The 16,137-nt window shown below is 41.3% G+C and overlaps 1 protein-coding gene across 1 annotated transcript in view; it reads right to left on the bottom strand.

Annotated features, from left to right (window-relative positions):
- The window catches only part of ANKRD44 (ankyrin repeat domain 44), a 149,576-nt gene that overhangs the window by 22,302 nt on the left and 111,137 nt on the right, over nt 1-16,137 (bottom strand). Inside the window, exons 16-17 of the mRNA XM_074145392.1 lie at nt 16,024-16,135; nt 3,730-3,801 (exon numbers count right to left, since the gene is read on the bottom strand). Of these exons, the coding sequence (XP_074001493.1) occupies nt 3,730-3,801; nt 16,024-16,135 (184 nt within the window). The remainder of the gene's footprint in view (nt 1-3,729; nt 3,802-16,023; nt 16,136-16,137) is intronic.

The following is a 16,137-nucleotide window of genomic DNA, read 5'->3' as shown; positions in this document are numbered from 1 at the left end:
GTTCCAGTGCTTGACCACTCTCTCAGTAAAGTAATTCTTCCTAATATCTAATCTAAACCTCCCCTGCCGCAACTTCAGACCATTTCCTCTGGTCCTGTCGTTATTCCCTTGGGAGAAGAGGCCAACCCCCGCCTCTCTACAGTTTCCTTTCAGGTAGTTGTAGAGGGCAATGAGGTCTCCCCTCAGCCTCCTCTTCTCCAAACTAAACATGCCCAGTTCCCTCAGCCTCTCCTCATAGGACTTGTTCTCCAGACCCCTCACCAGCTTGGTGGCTCTCCTCTGGACACGCTCCAGCACTTCAGTGTCTTTCCTGTAGTGAGGGGCCCAAAACTGAACACAGTACTCGAGGTGAGGCCTCACCAGTGCCGAGTACAGAGGCACGATGACTTCCCTGCTCCTGCTGGCCACGCTATTCCTGATACAGGCCAGGATGCTGTTGGCCTTCTTGGCTGCCTGGGCACACTGCTGGCTCATGTTAAGCCGGCTGTCCACTAACACTCCCAGGTCCTTTTCTGCCGGGCAGCTTTCCAGCCACTCTTCCCCAAGCCTGTAGCATTGCCTGGGGTTGTTGTGGCCGAAATGCAGAACCCGGCACTTGGCCTTATTAAACCTCATCCCATTGGCCTTGGCCCATTGGTCCAACCTGTCCAGGTCCCTCTGTAGAGCCTGCCGACCCTCAAGCAGATCAACACTCCCACCTAGTTTGGTGTCATCCGCAAACTTACTGAGGGTGCACTCAATCCCCTTATCTAGATCATCAATGAAGATATTGAACAAGACTGGCCCCAAAACTGAGCCCTGAGGGACACCACTGATGACCGGCCGCCAACCAGATTTTGCTCCATTAATCACAACTCGCTGAGCACGGCCATCCAGCCAGTTTTTTATCCAGCGGAGGGTACACTTGTCTATGCCATGATTCTCCAGTTTCTCCAGGAGAATGCCGTGAGGGACGGTGTCAAAGGCCTTACCAAAGTCCAGGTAGACAACGTCCACAGCCTTCCCCTCATCGAGAAAGCGGGTCACATGGTCATAGAAAGAGATCAAGTTGGTCAGGCAGGACCTCCCTCTCATAAACCCATGCTGGCTGGCCCTGATCCCTTGGCTGCCCTGCACATGCCTTGAGAGCTCACTCAGGATGATCCTCTCCATGATCTTTCCCGGTACCGAGGTCAGGCTGACAGGCCTGTAGTTTCCAGGATCCTCCTTCCGGCCCTTCTTGTAGATGGGCGTCACATTGGCCACCCTCCAGTCATCTGGCACCTCTCCTGTTGACCAGGATTGTTGATAAATAATGGAGAGAGACTTGGTAAGCTCTCTTGCCAGCTCCCTGAGAACCTTTGGGTGAATGCCATCCGGCCCCATAGACTTATGCGTGTCCAGGTGCATAAGCAAATCATTAACTACTTCCTCTTGGATTACAGGGGAGTTGTTCTGTTCTCCATTCTTATCTTCCAGCCCAAGAAGCTGAACTCCCTGGGGGTAGCTGGTCTGACTATTAAAGACAGAGGTAATGAAGGAACCAAAGAGCCACTGAATTTCAAGGTTAAGTAGTGGTGGCAACAGCTTACTCGTAGTGACTGTTGTTGAAAGTTCAAAAGAACAGGACAGTGCAGACAACAGTTGTTTCCCCGCTAGGCCAAGAAAACTACTTAAGGAAAACAGAAATGCAAAGGCAGAAAAAATACAAGGGGAGATTAGGGCACAGGGAACCCGTATCTCAGAAAATACTCCGAGCCAGTTGACAGCTTTTCTTCTTTATGACGGTTTTACTTAGAAAACAACTAGAAACAGCCTGATCTTTGACACAATATGAGGTATCTATCTTGAAGGTGCCATGCAGACTGTATACCCCGTCCTCTCCTTGAAAGGATAATAAAGTTAACTTTTTCTTCCTGTTGGTTTGCCTTGTGCAGTCATTTACTCAATCATGACCACAATCATGCACAATAACCTCAGGATAGAGGTATTTTGGTCACTATTTTGTTGGCTGCTAGTCCACCCCTTGTTTCTAAATCCTATTTCCATTCTAGGGTCAAACGTCTGTAAGCAGAGGCCTTGGCCACTGTGCCGTATCAGCCATTTAACAGGACTTCGTGTTTTGGTGTTCTGGATCCACACATGGAGAGAGATTCATGTGCACACTGCTAGACTTGGGGAAGGATGGCCACAGGCACCCCAATGCATGGGAGGGTTTGAAACAAACATCACGAGACCCTCCTGGATAGCTGCAATTGAACTGCAAGCTTTTTAATTTTAGAACTGTGGGTTTGGGGTGTTTCAGGTGAATGAACTGCTGTTAATCAGCAACAGATACACGAGGGAGAGCCACTGGCAGTGTCCTTGCAAGGATTCTGCCCAAGAGGGACTAGAGAGGAAATGAGCTTGCTGTCTGGCCAGCTGCAGGGCAAGTCCCTTCCCAGCACAGGAATTTGTGTTGGTGATAGTGCAGGTTGTAACTCCTTTTTGGGCTTGGGAGTGACACTCTCCCTTCAGCAGTCTTCCAATTTCAGAAAAAAAGATGGGAAGAAGAGTTTGGCGACAAACTCAGTCTTTTAACTCAACTCAACTCAACTGTTTTGTCTCTTGTTCCCTTGGATTATGCACGGGTAATTCAAAGGTCAGGTCAGAGTTCTTCCAGTTGACTGAGAAACAGAGATATGATTGCTACAGAACTAAAACTTGCCCATGTTTTCAAGTAAGCAACATGCTTCCCTTTCAAGGGGAGGGCAACTTCACAGTGAGGGTGGATATTCACTGAAGAGCCAGTCTGTGAAAGACGTATGAGGAGAGACAGAGAAGTGTGGGACTTGAACAGCTTCAAAACAGTTCAGCTTCAAAAAGAAAATGCTCAAGGGCTTCTTACCAATGTGTATAAGCACCTGGCAGGGAAGCAAAGAAGAGAGAGCCAGACTCTTCTCAGGGGTGCCCAGTGACAAGACAGAAGGCAATGGTCCCGAATTTAAACACAGGAAATTCCATTTAATGCAAAAAAAACCCCAAACACCACAACATTTTTACTGTGATGGTGGTCAGATATTGGAATAGATTGCATGGAGGCTGCGAACTCTCCATGCTTGGAGATATTCAAAAAGTCACAGGGCATGGCCTTGAGAAAACCTGCTCGAGCTTTTAGCACGGAGGTGGGACTAGCTGATCTCCAGAGATGCATGTCAGCCTCAACTATTCTGTGACTCTGCACAAGAAAAGTGGGAAGAGGGATCATGAATCTTGAGTTCCTGGGGAAGGGGAGCTAATGTGATCTCTATTGCCACATGTGCTGGATCTCCTCTTTATAGCATGGTTTCTGTGGCATGATCCCAGAGCACTGCTGGGGTTTAAGCATGCTTTCCCACACCTTGCTGTGTACCAGACAGTTTCTTGCACTCTGCACATCCCCAGGAGAACATCAGAGTATCGCATTCCATGATCAAAGCTCTGGACCCAAATTTATAAACTAGTTATAAATAGAGGCTGCAACTTTCATTTCACTTCAGTGTCTGCGTCTCTTACCTGAGTGTAAGAGTCAATAAGAACCAAGAGCTTCAACTGCCAAAAACTTAATTAACGATTCCAGATCAGAACCTGTTTTTTTTTTTCACATCTAGGCCTACATCCCTTCCCAGCTTTTTCCAAACAAGTCTATGATTAAACCTGCTTCAAAGACAGAGATTAAGAAATTATTCTAGGAGATAACGATCAAACACTTTACACATATCTCATACTTACAGCTAAATGCAAAGGACTTTTCGTAGCTGCAGAATCAGATTCCTCAAACATATTGTTGGTTTTTTCCAGAAGCTGAAAACGAAAAGAAAAAAAAGCAAAAAACAAACAAGACATTCTTAAAACATCTTTGCATGAGACAGGATAAATTGTCATGGACTATAAATCAGCAGACAAAGATACATTTTGTCCTCAGGTGTTTGCAGTGAGTATTGAAGGACTGTGAGGAATAAATACTTCACAACCTTTTCTGTAAAGTATTTTCAAGTTTTTCCCCACAGAGTAAAGTTCTAAAACTAGTTCAAAAGTTAGTCATGAACATCCTTACCCTGATTAATTAGTTTCCCTGAAATCATAGGGCCTGCTTGTGTGAAGAGCCCTCAAAAGGAAGGATTTGTGGAGCAGAGCCCTCAGTAAGTTTACCTTGGAAAAAGCGTGGTTTTATGATTACACAGGTAATGCATATGCAAGCCATGTCTGATACAGTGCTTCAGACAATTCTGACAGATAATTAGCGCTGGGAATAATTATAACTGAGCTGTGAATCACTCACAGTCATTTTATAAATTATAAAAGTAGAACCTGCTCCTATAATGAGAGTCTTCCAAAACACAACACATTCTTTAACTCTTACAACCAATCAGTAATACGCATTGCACTTTTATATGATCCTCTTGATTTCAAGGGATCCCAAAGCATTTTAAGGCTTATCAAACTGGGCATTTCTGTCCATCTAGAAGGAAGAACTATATGGATTAGCACCAATCCACAATAGCATGTGAACCCTGACAACTTACCCAATTGAGGCTGCAAAGAAAATGATGCACAGTATTGACAACAATATAGAGAAATCAACACTTGTTGAGTAGCACTGCTCCTGTCCATGGCCTTTTACTTAATAACTACTCAAAGAACTAGTCTCCAAATACATTTGTGACTGGGAATCCGCATTTTACAGAAAATTAGTAATAGGAGATTATAAAAAGGAAAGAAAAGTGTGACAGGTAAATACAACAGCCTTGTGATGTTTCTAAGGCTACAAGTCAATTTTTCACACAGTTTTTTTGAGTTTTTTGTTGGTTTTTTTTGACAGAGTAAGGAACTAACTAAAAGACTGCAAGAGAAAAAGAAGAAAGGAAGTTTCTGCGACAATCTGGACAATTCTATGGTATGACAACATGGAAGACTCTCCAAAGAGGCCAGTGAAAGCCCATGGTATGCATAGAATTTACCTGCCTACGCTGCAAGATGATGGCATATCCTAAACTCTGAGGTATGCCTGAACTTCTGGTGTAACAAAGTAGTCTGTGGTAGACCTACATCAAGGACAAAATTATCCAAAAATCAAACTGGAATACAAGCTAGTATTAATAATGCATAAAGCATCAAAACCCTCTTATTACAATGACACTAATCTGAATCCTATGAAAAAGCTAGAAAATTAAGCAGTAATTTTGTTTATTTGTATATTCGGTGCTTAGTGAAATGTCAGGACCGGGAAAGAAATGTGTGTTGATGCAAATACCACTCATAAGCAAGTGGGTGTGTGTATTAACAGGTAATATGGATTTTAACACACCCCTGAAGCTAAGGAAAAAACCCAAGTCCCACACCAGTTTTTCAGTAGGTTTGGGGCAGGGTTAGGAAACTCATTTGGACTTACCATGTGGAGCCACCTCCAGTTTAAAACATTGTTTTTCTCTTATATAAGATAGCTATAAACAGGATGGAGCAGTAGCCAGCTCTGAATACATGAATACGTTCTGATTTTCTCCAGTGAGTAAACAAACTAAAAAAATCCCACCGAACAAAGTCAAGCACTAAGCCTGTTCCTCTGCCTGCTTAATACTGGCCTTTATTCTGAGTCCATAAGGCCAGCACAGCAGACTAATTTAATCACTTTTAATTACATTTATCATCATCTGTTGAAATTCCAGGATCAAAAAATCTTAACATAGAAATACTTTCCTTAACCTGTCCGAAGGCTCCAAAAGTCTCCTGGAACAAGGTTGATAATTGCCTTTCGGGTAGATGAAAAAAACCACACAGAAAATTGACAAAATTAAGGCTCTAAAAGAACAAATTGTGGGATTGGAGAGCCCCTCACAAAAGGCATCTCCATGGCTTAGAGTTGAAGCGGCTTAAGCTGATGCAGACTAGGCTTAATGAGCTTATTACTCATAAAGCTGAATGTCTCCATCATAAAATCAAGCGTAAACAAGAATTTGATGGCAAAGCCGGTAGCTCTCAGATACATAGCCAGACAGTGCAAGAAGGGAAATTATAAAGGAGCGCAAAAAGAGGAAGATTAAAGACACAGGACTAGTAATTTTTTTAGTATGCTTTGTCAAGCACTGCTTTATAACAATTAAAATTAAGTCATCTGAAGGATAAACAACATGCTTTAAGTACCAGGTCCAAGTTACCAAGCAAATTCTCCAGTTTCACCAGTGTTTCTGTGGTTCTAAGAATGCATTTACAGTAAATTACATATACTTGTTATAAGAACACATAAAACAGTGTGTCCTTGGGGGGGGGGGGGGGGGGGCTGTAGCTCCATAATGCTTCCATTTTACAGTATAGTTTTAAGAAGCTAGCCACAGTTTCATCTGATTTTAAAAAAGGTGAATTTATTGCTCAAAACCATTTGCCCTTACAGCCATGGAAGCTTAAATCTATAGACCCCACAGAGCAATCTAAGCGTGTCTGCTGTGCTGCGATACATACCCGCCTGCTAGAAGCTGGCCAATGCATTTCACTGCAGACAAATAAGCATTAATTACTAACAGTTTATGACTACTGGTGGCTGACTGGAGAATGTCGCAGCATATCTCATTCCTGATTTCTTGTGCCACTGAAATTATCCTTTAGCCAATTATCGATGTCTCACCAATTTTAAGTGGATGTCAGAATTGTGCAGAGACACTGCAAGTGAAATCGGTGGGCACTCTTCTCTCTGGTTAGGTTATAACCTTTTAAAAGGTAAGGATACCCTTACTTTCTTTCTGCCTCTTGAAAATTCCAAGCACAACCCCTTCACTTCCCAGAACAGCGCCATTAAATACTGTATGTGATTATTTTGTAAAGTCTTCTTCACACTCCGAAACAAGAACTTGAATGCTTTGGAAGTCAGATGCAGACAAAGTAAGATAAAACACGTCAATTATTCAGTTCTATTGTTACAAACTAATAGCACACAAGGCTATTATAAACTGTCTTCTCTCCTCCAGCTCTGTATGAAGATTAGTAACTTTTACAGTTCTCACAAGGTTATTTTATTTGTACAGTAAGGGTATTTACAGGCATAAGAGGATTTACTGTTTGATTTTATTCTGTGGTTATAATAAAGGATTATATGGCAGGATATAGTGTGCGGGTTTTTCCCCCCCTCCATTTTTTTTTTGGACTCAGATATGCTAGTTAATGAGTTAGGATATTTTACATGGTTGTCCTTATAGTATAATATATTTTAAAATTCAGCTCTGGCTTGGAAAAAAAAAAAAAAAAAAAAGCTTCATGGAGCTTCTCAGTAATTCAAAATTACCATCAGGCAGAAAAGGAGATAATACCTCCATCATGCATAAAAGGTTTAAGCTATACTTTTAAAAGGAAGATGTCAGAAGGAACTTCAAACCATAGCCACTCTAACGATGGGTGCTATCTCAAATCCGAAAAGAGAACAGAAGGCGTGATTCTGTACAAGCCACCACGCACCCACACCTCTAGGCACAGCCATTTAAGTGCACTATTAGTAGTTATGTCAAAGGTTTCATCTTACTACCACTGACGTTAAAGTGACTTTTCTCCAAGAAGTTTACTATTTTAGTGAGTAAAGCAACTTCTACATCCCAGCACACATACTTCCAGCACTGTTCGTGAACTTCTTCCATTTGGTCCTATTAATGCCAAAATTTTGCCAAATATCAATGGCAAAACATTAGATTACACATGTATAATCTATAAATGGCCTTTAGTCTGAAAGGTTATTAAGCAAACAGCGTTCAGAAATTTTCATACACACAAAGAGCTGATCAAACAGGAATTAAGACAAAAGAAAGAGTTAAACATTGCTCTTCTGCAATAATTACATGGCAATGTAGCTTATCACTTACAAGGTCATTCAGAAGTGGCAATTAGTAAAGATTTTTAATGTCACTTTCAGAACTGAATAAAAATGTATCAGCTAGGATGTCACTTTGAATCTCATCTTTCCTGATAAATTGCAACAGATAATTGTCTCTAATGGGGAAAACAGACCAGCAGCAGCTTCTTTTAAATAAAGGCTTTTCCACAGCAAGTAGCAAGCACAACACTGAAGGCTCCCACCAGTTGTTTCGGATGAGATATAAAAGAGTAATAGAATTAACTTCTATACTACTTGACACCAGGAAAGCACATTTTTAAATCTCAGAATTATCTTTGATTGAATAATTCAAAGGTGAAGTGGTACAAACACATCTTCACAGGGGGGACAAGCAATCCTATAAGCTCTCACCATATTTGTAAATAGAAATAATCAAATTATTTTAATTTGATCAGGTTAAAACCAATACACATCCTTAACCCAGTGTCTGACACGTTTTCCTAAAATTAGGCTTTAAAAATAAGATTAATCAGTGTTTACATCAATTTCACTCACGTGCGTACATTATGAGTGAAGTTAATATAAGCAAGAAGAAGTTTTATGAGAGCTTAGGTAGACTGTGTCTGAAGAAATTTATTAGTAGTTCCATGCAACTCTTCCAGTACAAAGTTTAAATATCCAATACCCTACCAGAACGGTCACCACCATGCAAACAGGACACTTACCTGGCATACAGGAGAACAATGTTCAAGTAATTAAACATATCTAAATCTCAGCATTCAAGCAGACCTGCAGGCCACTGGCTGCTCTCATGTGGGACACTAATCTTCTGTTGGAGCTCTTCACACAAAATCGTTTCATGTTACACCATATGAGGGCCATACTCAGTGGGTTATGCAGGAGATTCTCACCCAATGAGTATTTATACGAAGCAGGACAGCTCCAAACAAGAGCGAGAGATCCTACCCAGTATCAGCCAGCATCATATGTGAGTCACTTCCCGGGATGCAGAAGTCCCATTTCTTTGTCAGTCAGAGCAGAGATTTCAACCTGGAACTTTCACACTTGAATCACGTATATCAGGTTTCTTTCTGGCCAGAAATTCTACCTCAGAAGTTCTGTAAAGCCTCATACTTGGGCTTAAAAACCCTCTTACCCAGTGAAAGTTTTGCAAAATTTCATACGCTTGTGTAAAAGGTATAGGAAGGCTTTTATTTAGAGAAATTATTATCCTTAAATAATTTTCTCTTCATCTAGAAAATTTGAGTGCTGGTGAAATACAGTGACAGTCAATTTTAAAATGTGCATTTCAATGGTATGTTTGCTACTCTCCTCTCATTTGTGAGAGGAGAGTATATCTCCTCCACTGTGAAATACACACAAATGCTTTTTAAACTCAGACTCACTTGAAGACGTGTAATTTATATTTCTTCTCTGAACTACTTTGGAATTGGCCACAGACTTCCAGAAAACAGGCATGTGTTGGTTCCATTTCACATTACCAAATGCAAAGTTACGTTAACATCCAGGAAAGTGTCATGCCAGTCAGGTACGTGCACTTGCCTCACAGCTCCTAAGACTGACTGAGGGAAAGCCACAGACTTTCTTGCAAAGCTTGAGCCTGTAAGCAACAGCAAGAAGGAAATCCAACGGAAATGAAAGCAGCACACATGCAGTTGCTTGAAGTACACGGCATGCTAGTTAAGAGGGACTCTTCTTCTTCAGGCTTTATCGGAGTGAAGACAAGGATTTGCAAAATACTAAGAAGTTTAAATAAAAATGAAAATACACATGCAATCATTTTTCATTTACTCACTATATCCAATGGAGTTTTGCTTCCAATCTAATTAAAAATGTCAATTAGAATAATTAAAGACATAATTATTCAAGTATAATGGTAATCTACAAGTGTTTCTTGAGGTTTTGGGTTGGGTTTTTTTCCGTAGAATAAGTTGCATGGCAAGCAATGCATGAACAGAATCATAAACCAAGACCTGATCCCCTGTGCACTCATCTCTACCCTGTCCACCTATGGATGAAATACTCCTGAAGCAACCGGGCGGCTGCCTACTGTCAGGCAGCCACTGTGAACAGCCACCAGCCGCGTTACTTCATCAGGGAGGAGGGCAGAGAGGAAAATAACGTTCAACGAGAATGTTCAAGATCAATCTACTCAATTGACAAAACACAGATACACAGATACAAAACACACACACTGTGGGAGACTTTGCCTAATGAAGTTAGATTGCTTTGTAAGCCTACAAATACCAATAAACCAGCGATAGTTTCTTTTTGAAAGTCTCCTCATGCAGGCAAGCATCTTGCCTTGTGTAAATAAGGCTGATTACACCCCCAACGTCCCAGCGCCCGCAGCTCTTCTGAGCTGTGTCGTCTAATGCAACACCATATGCCACGATCAAATGCCCTTTTCATTCGATTCAGTAGATTTGAGGGGGTAAGATATTCTTCACACATTTACATTTAAACACCACACACACAGATACATGCTCACAGACAAGGTATTTAAGGCAATGGCAGAAGTCCACGACCTCTTTCCAAAATGAGGGAAAAAGGTCTCCTGCATTTCTGCAATGGCCTTGTTATTCTCTGACAGAAGACAGCAGATGTTGATTCTCCACCCCAGGAAAATAAAGATATAAACTAAAAAAAAAGACAAAATCTGTCAGAGGAACAGAAAATAAGACTCAGAGACACTAAGCAATACTCCTATCCTACAAGCCCAATGCCAGTAGGGTGCTAAAGAAACTGGTAAATTCCCGCACTCGTGGAGTTCACAAGCAGCATTAGCTTTCTAGAAAATGCAAAATCTAAGCCAAAATATACTGGCATATCCAGCATATATAGGCTCTTATTGATCATTTAACCAGTGGGTACATATCGCACTAATGCTGGCATCACAACTTAAATAATTGAATCAATCTGCCATTATATGGGGGAGTCTAGGAAAGACAGACAAATTGGGTTTATTAAATTTATTTTCAAGCATTAAGTTCCTAACCTCTTTTCCTTTTTAGAGCCACTCAAGTTAATGACTTTGAGCTTCCTCCACTAATAAAGGAGCTTCCACGTGGGGAAAGCTCTCATAGTTATGAAGTCATTCACCACGCAAAACACTATCACCACTGTTTTCTGACAAAAAGTTCTCTTTAAGAAAGAGAATGTTGGTCACAGAGATGGACAGGCATTCACAAAGGAGAAAACCCAGAACGTGTCCCTTGAATTAAGAGACTGAGGCCAGGAGGTGGCCCACGGCTGCTGCTGGACAAGCATCTGAGCCGAAACGTCTTGTGGTAAAAGGCTTTTTAACACCTATCTCAGCCACACTTGTGATTCATTTGTCACTAATTACCAGTGTCCTGCTCTCAGATGGATGAATGAAAAAATTCTTATTGACTAACAGCAGCCACAGCGAAGATTTATAGGGTCTGTGATTTCAACTTCTCCACAGGTTAAGGAACCAAGTGCTTGAAGGCACCGCTCAACTATTTTCCCGTGGTAACAGCCAGTCTAGTAAAAGGTGTTTTCTTTCTCTTCAAACGCAGCCTCTCCTTTCACAGCCCAGCCAAGATGGCTAGTGAGAAATCTGCCTCTGCTCCTTCTGCCTGGCACACACAGCTGTGCAGATCCCCTTGCTCGGGCAGGCAGGCTGAGATTTGCCTTTCCTTTTGGATGTGGTTTCCGGTTAAACAATGCTCTCCTCCCACCCTCAAATGAATTAGCACCTGTGCCGATGAAATTTCTATAAGCCAAAGAGTGAATTTCATTTGCTGACAGAATAAGGAGAACAGATTAAAAGAAAAAATAACCATCAATTCTTACAGTTGGAGAGGAGATTTCACTACAAGAGACGGGCATTTAATTCTGTTTGCCCTAACACTGCACAAAAACCTATTTTACCAGCACAAAGTCCTTGACTGACTGGCTCTCCAGATAGAATTTTAATGTGAAAGTACAATTTAAATGTCACTCTTTTCACACCAATAAGGATTGTGTGATAAGAGATCATTTCAATGAAAAAAACCACCATATTTTTCTTTTTTTCAAAGTAGTTTGCTGATGAGATCAGCTCTAAAATATCAGCTAGTGATCGTGACCAATATCCCTGGCTACTGAAGACCAAAGAAGTCAGCCCCAGTCTAAACAAACAAGAGGTTATTTTTAGAAGTGGGAAAGCAGATGGGAGTTTCAATTGCTTGCGAGCATACATGCCCACCATTCAGCCTTTATGAATGGCTCCTACAGATGGAGAAAGAATTCAAGAATCTGCTTCCGCTCTTCTCTTTTTAGCAACATCACGTCATTCACTGCAGGGCAACTACCCCACTAATATCCCAGACAACCTAAAGGTACTCCAGGAAAAAAAGCTTCTGTCATTAAGCTCTGTGGTTGAACACACAAACACAAACTTTATTTGTTCGGGTCAAAGGACATGACCTTTTCACTTTCAGTCCTTATTTCTCCTAAAGTTCTCCTCTGCCCACACAGAAATTTAGCTAAATTCCAGCCAGGGCACTGGGCTTACAGTAAACACAAAAGCCAAAAAATGAAAATATGTTTTTGTAGAAAAAACATCCTTTCCTAAACTATACTCAAACTCAAGCTCATTGTTTCACTCACTTTGCCTTAGTTTTGACCAGAATTAAAGTTTCATATTTTATATGAACGCTTTCTTCTAACAGTTTTATGCCCCTAAAGAACCGTCTTGTTCTAGGGTCTATCTAGGTCCTAGATATTTTCATCTATGAGTTGTCAATAATAAATTGAAAATATTTACCCAAGGGATAAAATAGTAAAATAACTATTAGTTTGGCACTGAAAAGTATCTTTTTTATTTCAATATTCCTGCCTGAAAATCTCTTCTTCAGGGTAGAAGGGAGAGGAAATATTTTAGGAGGAATATTCTTTGTGTCAGAGTTCCTGTGATACAGAATACTGTTTCAAAGTTAGCACTTTCTTAAGAAAGAGATCCATTTATCTCCATTATTGCACTCATGAAGCCAAAACAAAAAAGTCTCCCTGCCAGTCTACAGACATATTTATATTGGAATTAGGGCTACTGGGCTCCCACTCTTGCTTAAGAGCAACTAAAAATACTGTGAATCTTATTTGTCCTTTTCATCAGCACTGAAAATAAGAAAAACAAGAAAAATGTATTTCCAAGATACAGCAATAAAACCAGCCAAGTACTCCTCAGACATAACCAGCTGTCCTCGCGCATCTACTCTACACACTAAGCCACCAAGTCAACCTGCAGCGTCAACTGGAACCCGCAGCTTTCCGCACCATTACCAAAGAGAGCCCTGTGTGGCTCAGGAGAGAGAAACGAGGCAAAGACTGTTGCCAGTTTTCTGGATCTCCGTTGGTTTAGTTTTCAAAACTGATAAACATAAGGCTTGGGGACTAAGATGGCATTTGATGACTTACTGTTCTTTCTGCTGTGTGGAAAAGAAGGGGCCTCCAGATGAAAGTCATGCCTAGAAGCAATTAAACCTTACTGGACGCTTCATTCAACTATGAGTAACTAGAGCAGTCAATGTACTGTGGTTAACAGCTACCAGAAATAAAGATCATGGTTCATGCTGAAGTCCTTGTCATACGCCTGCCACAGAGAGCACAACAAACTGTGACCAAGCCACCAGTCAGCCTCACAAGGCAGCGTGAGGATGGAATTCTTTTCCATCTCTGCCAGATGAATACTTATTGCAGCTTTTACACACAGCCTTCGAACTGCCATGAATAACCAGAACTCTGTCAAAACCGATTTGATTGCATTTCAAGATAGTGATGTTCATAGATAACACTACCTTATCAGATGAAGCATGGGAATCAACAATTGTCTTAACACCTGGGAGTCTCATTTTGGAATAAGTGAATAAACCTAACACAAGGATTATTTCTATTTCATGCCCAAGGCACAACTACCTTTCAGCTACTCAAGACTTTGGTCTCGGCCCTTTTGCCATCCTGAATCCAAGCAATTCCAAAAGAATCAGTGTAAAGGTGATGCCTGTATTAATTAGTCACTGTTATGAAATACGAAGTTATTACACTCCAGCCTCAGTTACAGCTAAAGGGCAAGCGCTCACATGAACAAAACAAGATCACCTTCTTCTGACAGTGGGTGCAAAGATGACAAGTCCTGGTCCTAGGGCTGATGGAGCACACATGCTTTCTGGTACATTTAACTTTTGTATTCCAGAGAGAAAATGAGATGCCTGTCAACCCCTGAACATCGATGGCAAAATCCTGGTCCCCATAAAACTTTCAGGCAGAGACCCCAGCACGCGAGGGTGGTCCTTTGCGTGCAATAGGCTAAAATTTGTAGGACTTTTTGTCCTTCACCGTTGTACACAGAAGAGCTGTATGACTTAACTCTGCAAATGATGCCTGACTTTGGGTTTCTATACCACAGCCATAGTCACAAATATGGGAAGACTGATATGGGAAAACATCGAATTTCTCTGTCCAAATATAGAACACTTGCTGCACAGCTGTCTCTAGCCCACAGTTTGTGTTTCACCCTCCAAAATTAAAAGAAAACCCAACACCTCTGATATGCATTGCAATCCCAGCCCTTCTTTTTGTCTGCAAGCCTAAGGAACACTAGGACTCAACAGCAAGTCATTGTCTGCAACTGATATGTTGCCAGAAAACATGCACAGCAACAAGTAAAAGAAAAGAGAGGAGACCTCGCTCCGTGCCTGCTCCACACCTCGTTGCACACAGGGACTATGATACGAAGGCTGAAAGAGAATTGAAGGCTGAAGGCTGAAAGTGTCAGTGAAGATGCTTTTATAGATGTCCCTGCTCAGGCAAGTCATGCAAGAATCTGGTGATAAGACATGGGTAAGGCTGCAATACACATTGCTGTGGCCGTACAGGCACAGGCTTGTACACAGCACAGAGGAAGCTACTCCATATATACACCCTTCAAATACCAAGAACGTTTGCTTTTGTTCCAAATGGGTGGCAGGCTCAGGAGAAGACTCCTCCATCCCCATGGCAGAGTCTCAAGAGATCAGCTCTAGGAAAAGGCTCTAAACAAGGAAAGGTCAAACTTGCTGCCACAAGCAATAAAGGAGCAGTGATATTTTAAGCATTCTAAATATACATGCTTGCAGGTGGGAGCTAAAAAGGCTTAACATCCCACCTGAAATTCTGACCCAGGGCTGCCTTGGTGTAATTACATATCACAGTTTCCTAGCTGTTGTGACCCTGACGTAGGCCTGCTGCAGTATTTCTCCTGTGGCAGCAGCAACTGACAGTGCTGGTAAATGTGGTGTGAATGCAGCACGTGCTGTGCAGAGCTCCTTTTCAATAATTAAGTACTTTGACTCTTCAACAAAGAAAGAAAGAACCAAACAACATAAAACACTAAATAGCACACAGTGTTCTTACTAAAGCATGAGTATCTATACAATTTTCTAATTAGATTTTTTTTTTAAAGCAATTAAAGCCTATTTATATGTGTCAATAATTTTGGATCACCCTGTATATCAAGCAGTTCAATTAACATCCACCTTCATGACTTACTTTTACAAGTCAAAAACTTCTATAAATCCATACTATACATCTACCAAAACCAATTTTTTGGTATGAACTTTTGGCTTCTCAGGAGATGCAATTTCTAATCATTTAGGTCATATCATTAGGATATTAAAAAACAGCAAAAACCCCCAGTTACATTGCATACAAGGTTAATCTTGATTATGGCAACTTTATCAATGCTGCTACTGTTTCACCAGAGGCAAAAAGGCACTGCAGGTTTCCAGCTGACAAAAGCTATTTACTCTCTTTAGTTTGCTAGTCGGATAACGTGCCAGCTAAATAAGGCACATACACCGTCATGCACTGGGAATTATCCCTTACTACTGGCACATACATATAGACTGGGAATATTTTGATCACAGTTAAAAATAATTTGAGCGTACATAAACTCCACTCAAAGACAACATTTAAGCACCAGCTTGTTGAACAAAGGACTGGATTATCAAGAGTAACATGTTTTTAAGATACACCTGGTTGCATATATTTGAGTTTACTGCACCATATTGCATGTTTTCACAGATTTGTGAATATCCAAAGAACTTAAATAGTAACCGTCAGGGGAGTTCATCATACCAGCACATGCACACACATATAGATATATATATCAGCAGAAAAGAGGCTTCGAAAACTGCCTGAGCACTCACCAGTTCCAAACACTGCCGGTGCCCATATGCAGCAGCGTAGTGCACAGTGTTGTACCCCTCTTTGTCTTGGATGGATGGATTGGCATCATTCTGTAGAAGGAACTCTAGACACCT

Source organism: Numenius arquata, chromosome 3 (assembly GCF_964106895.1).
Source record: "Numenius arquata chromosome 3, bNumArq3.hap1.1, whole genome shotgun sequence".
Classification (NCBI taxonomy): domain Eukaryota; kingdom Metazoa; phylum Chordata; class Aves; order Charadriiformes; family Scolopacidae; genus Numenius; species Numenius arquata.
This window is presented reverse-complemented; position numbering and strand designations above follow the sequence as displayed.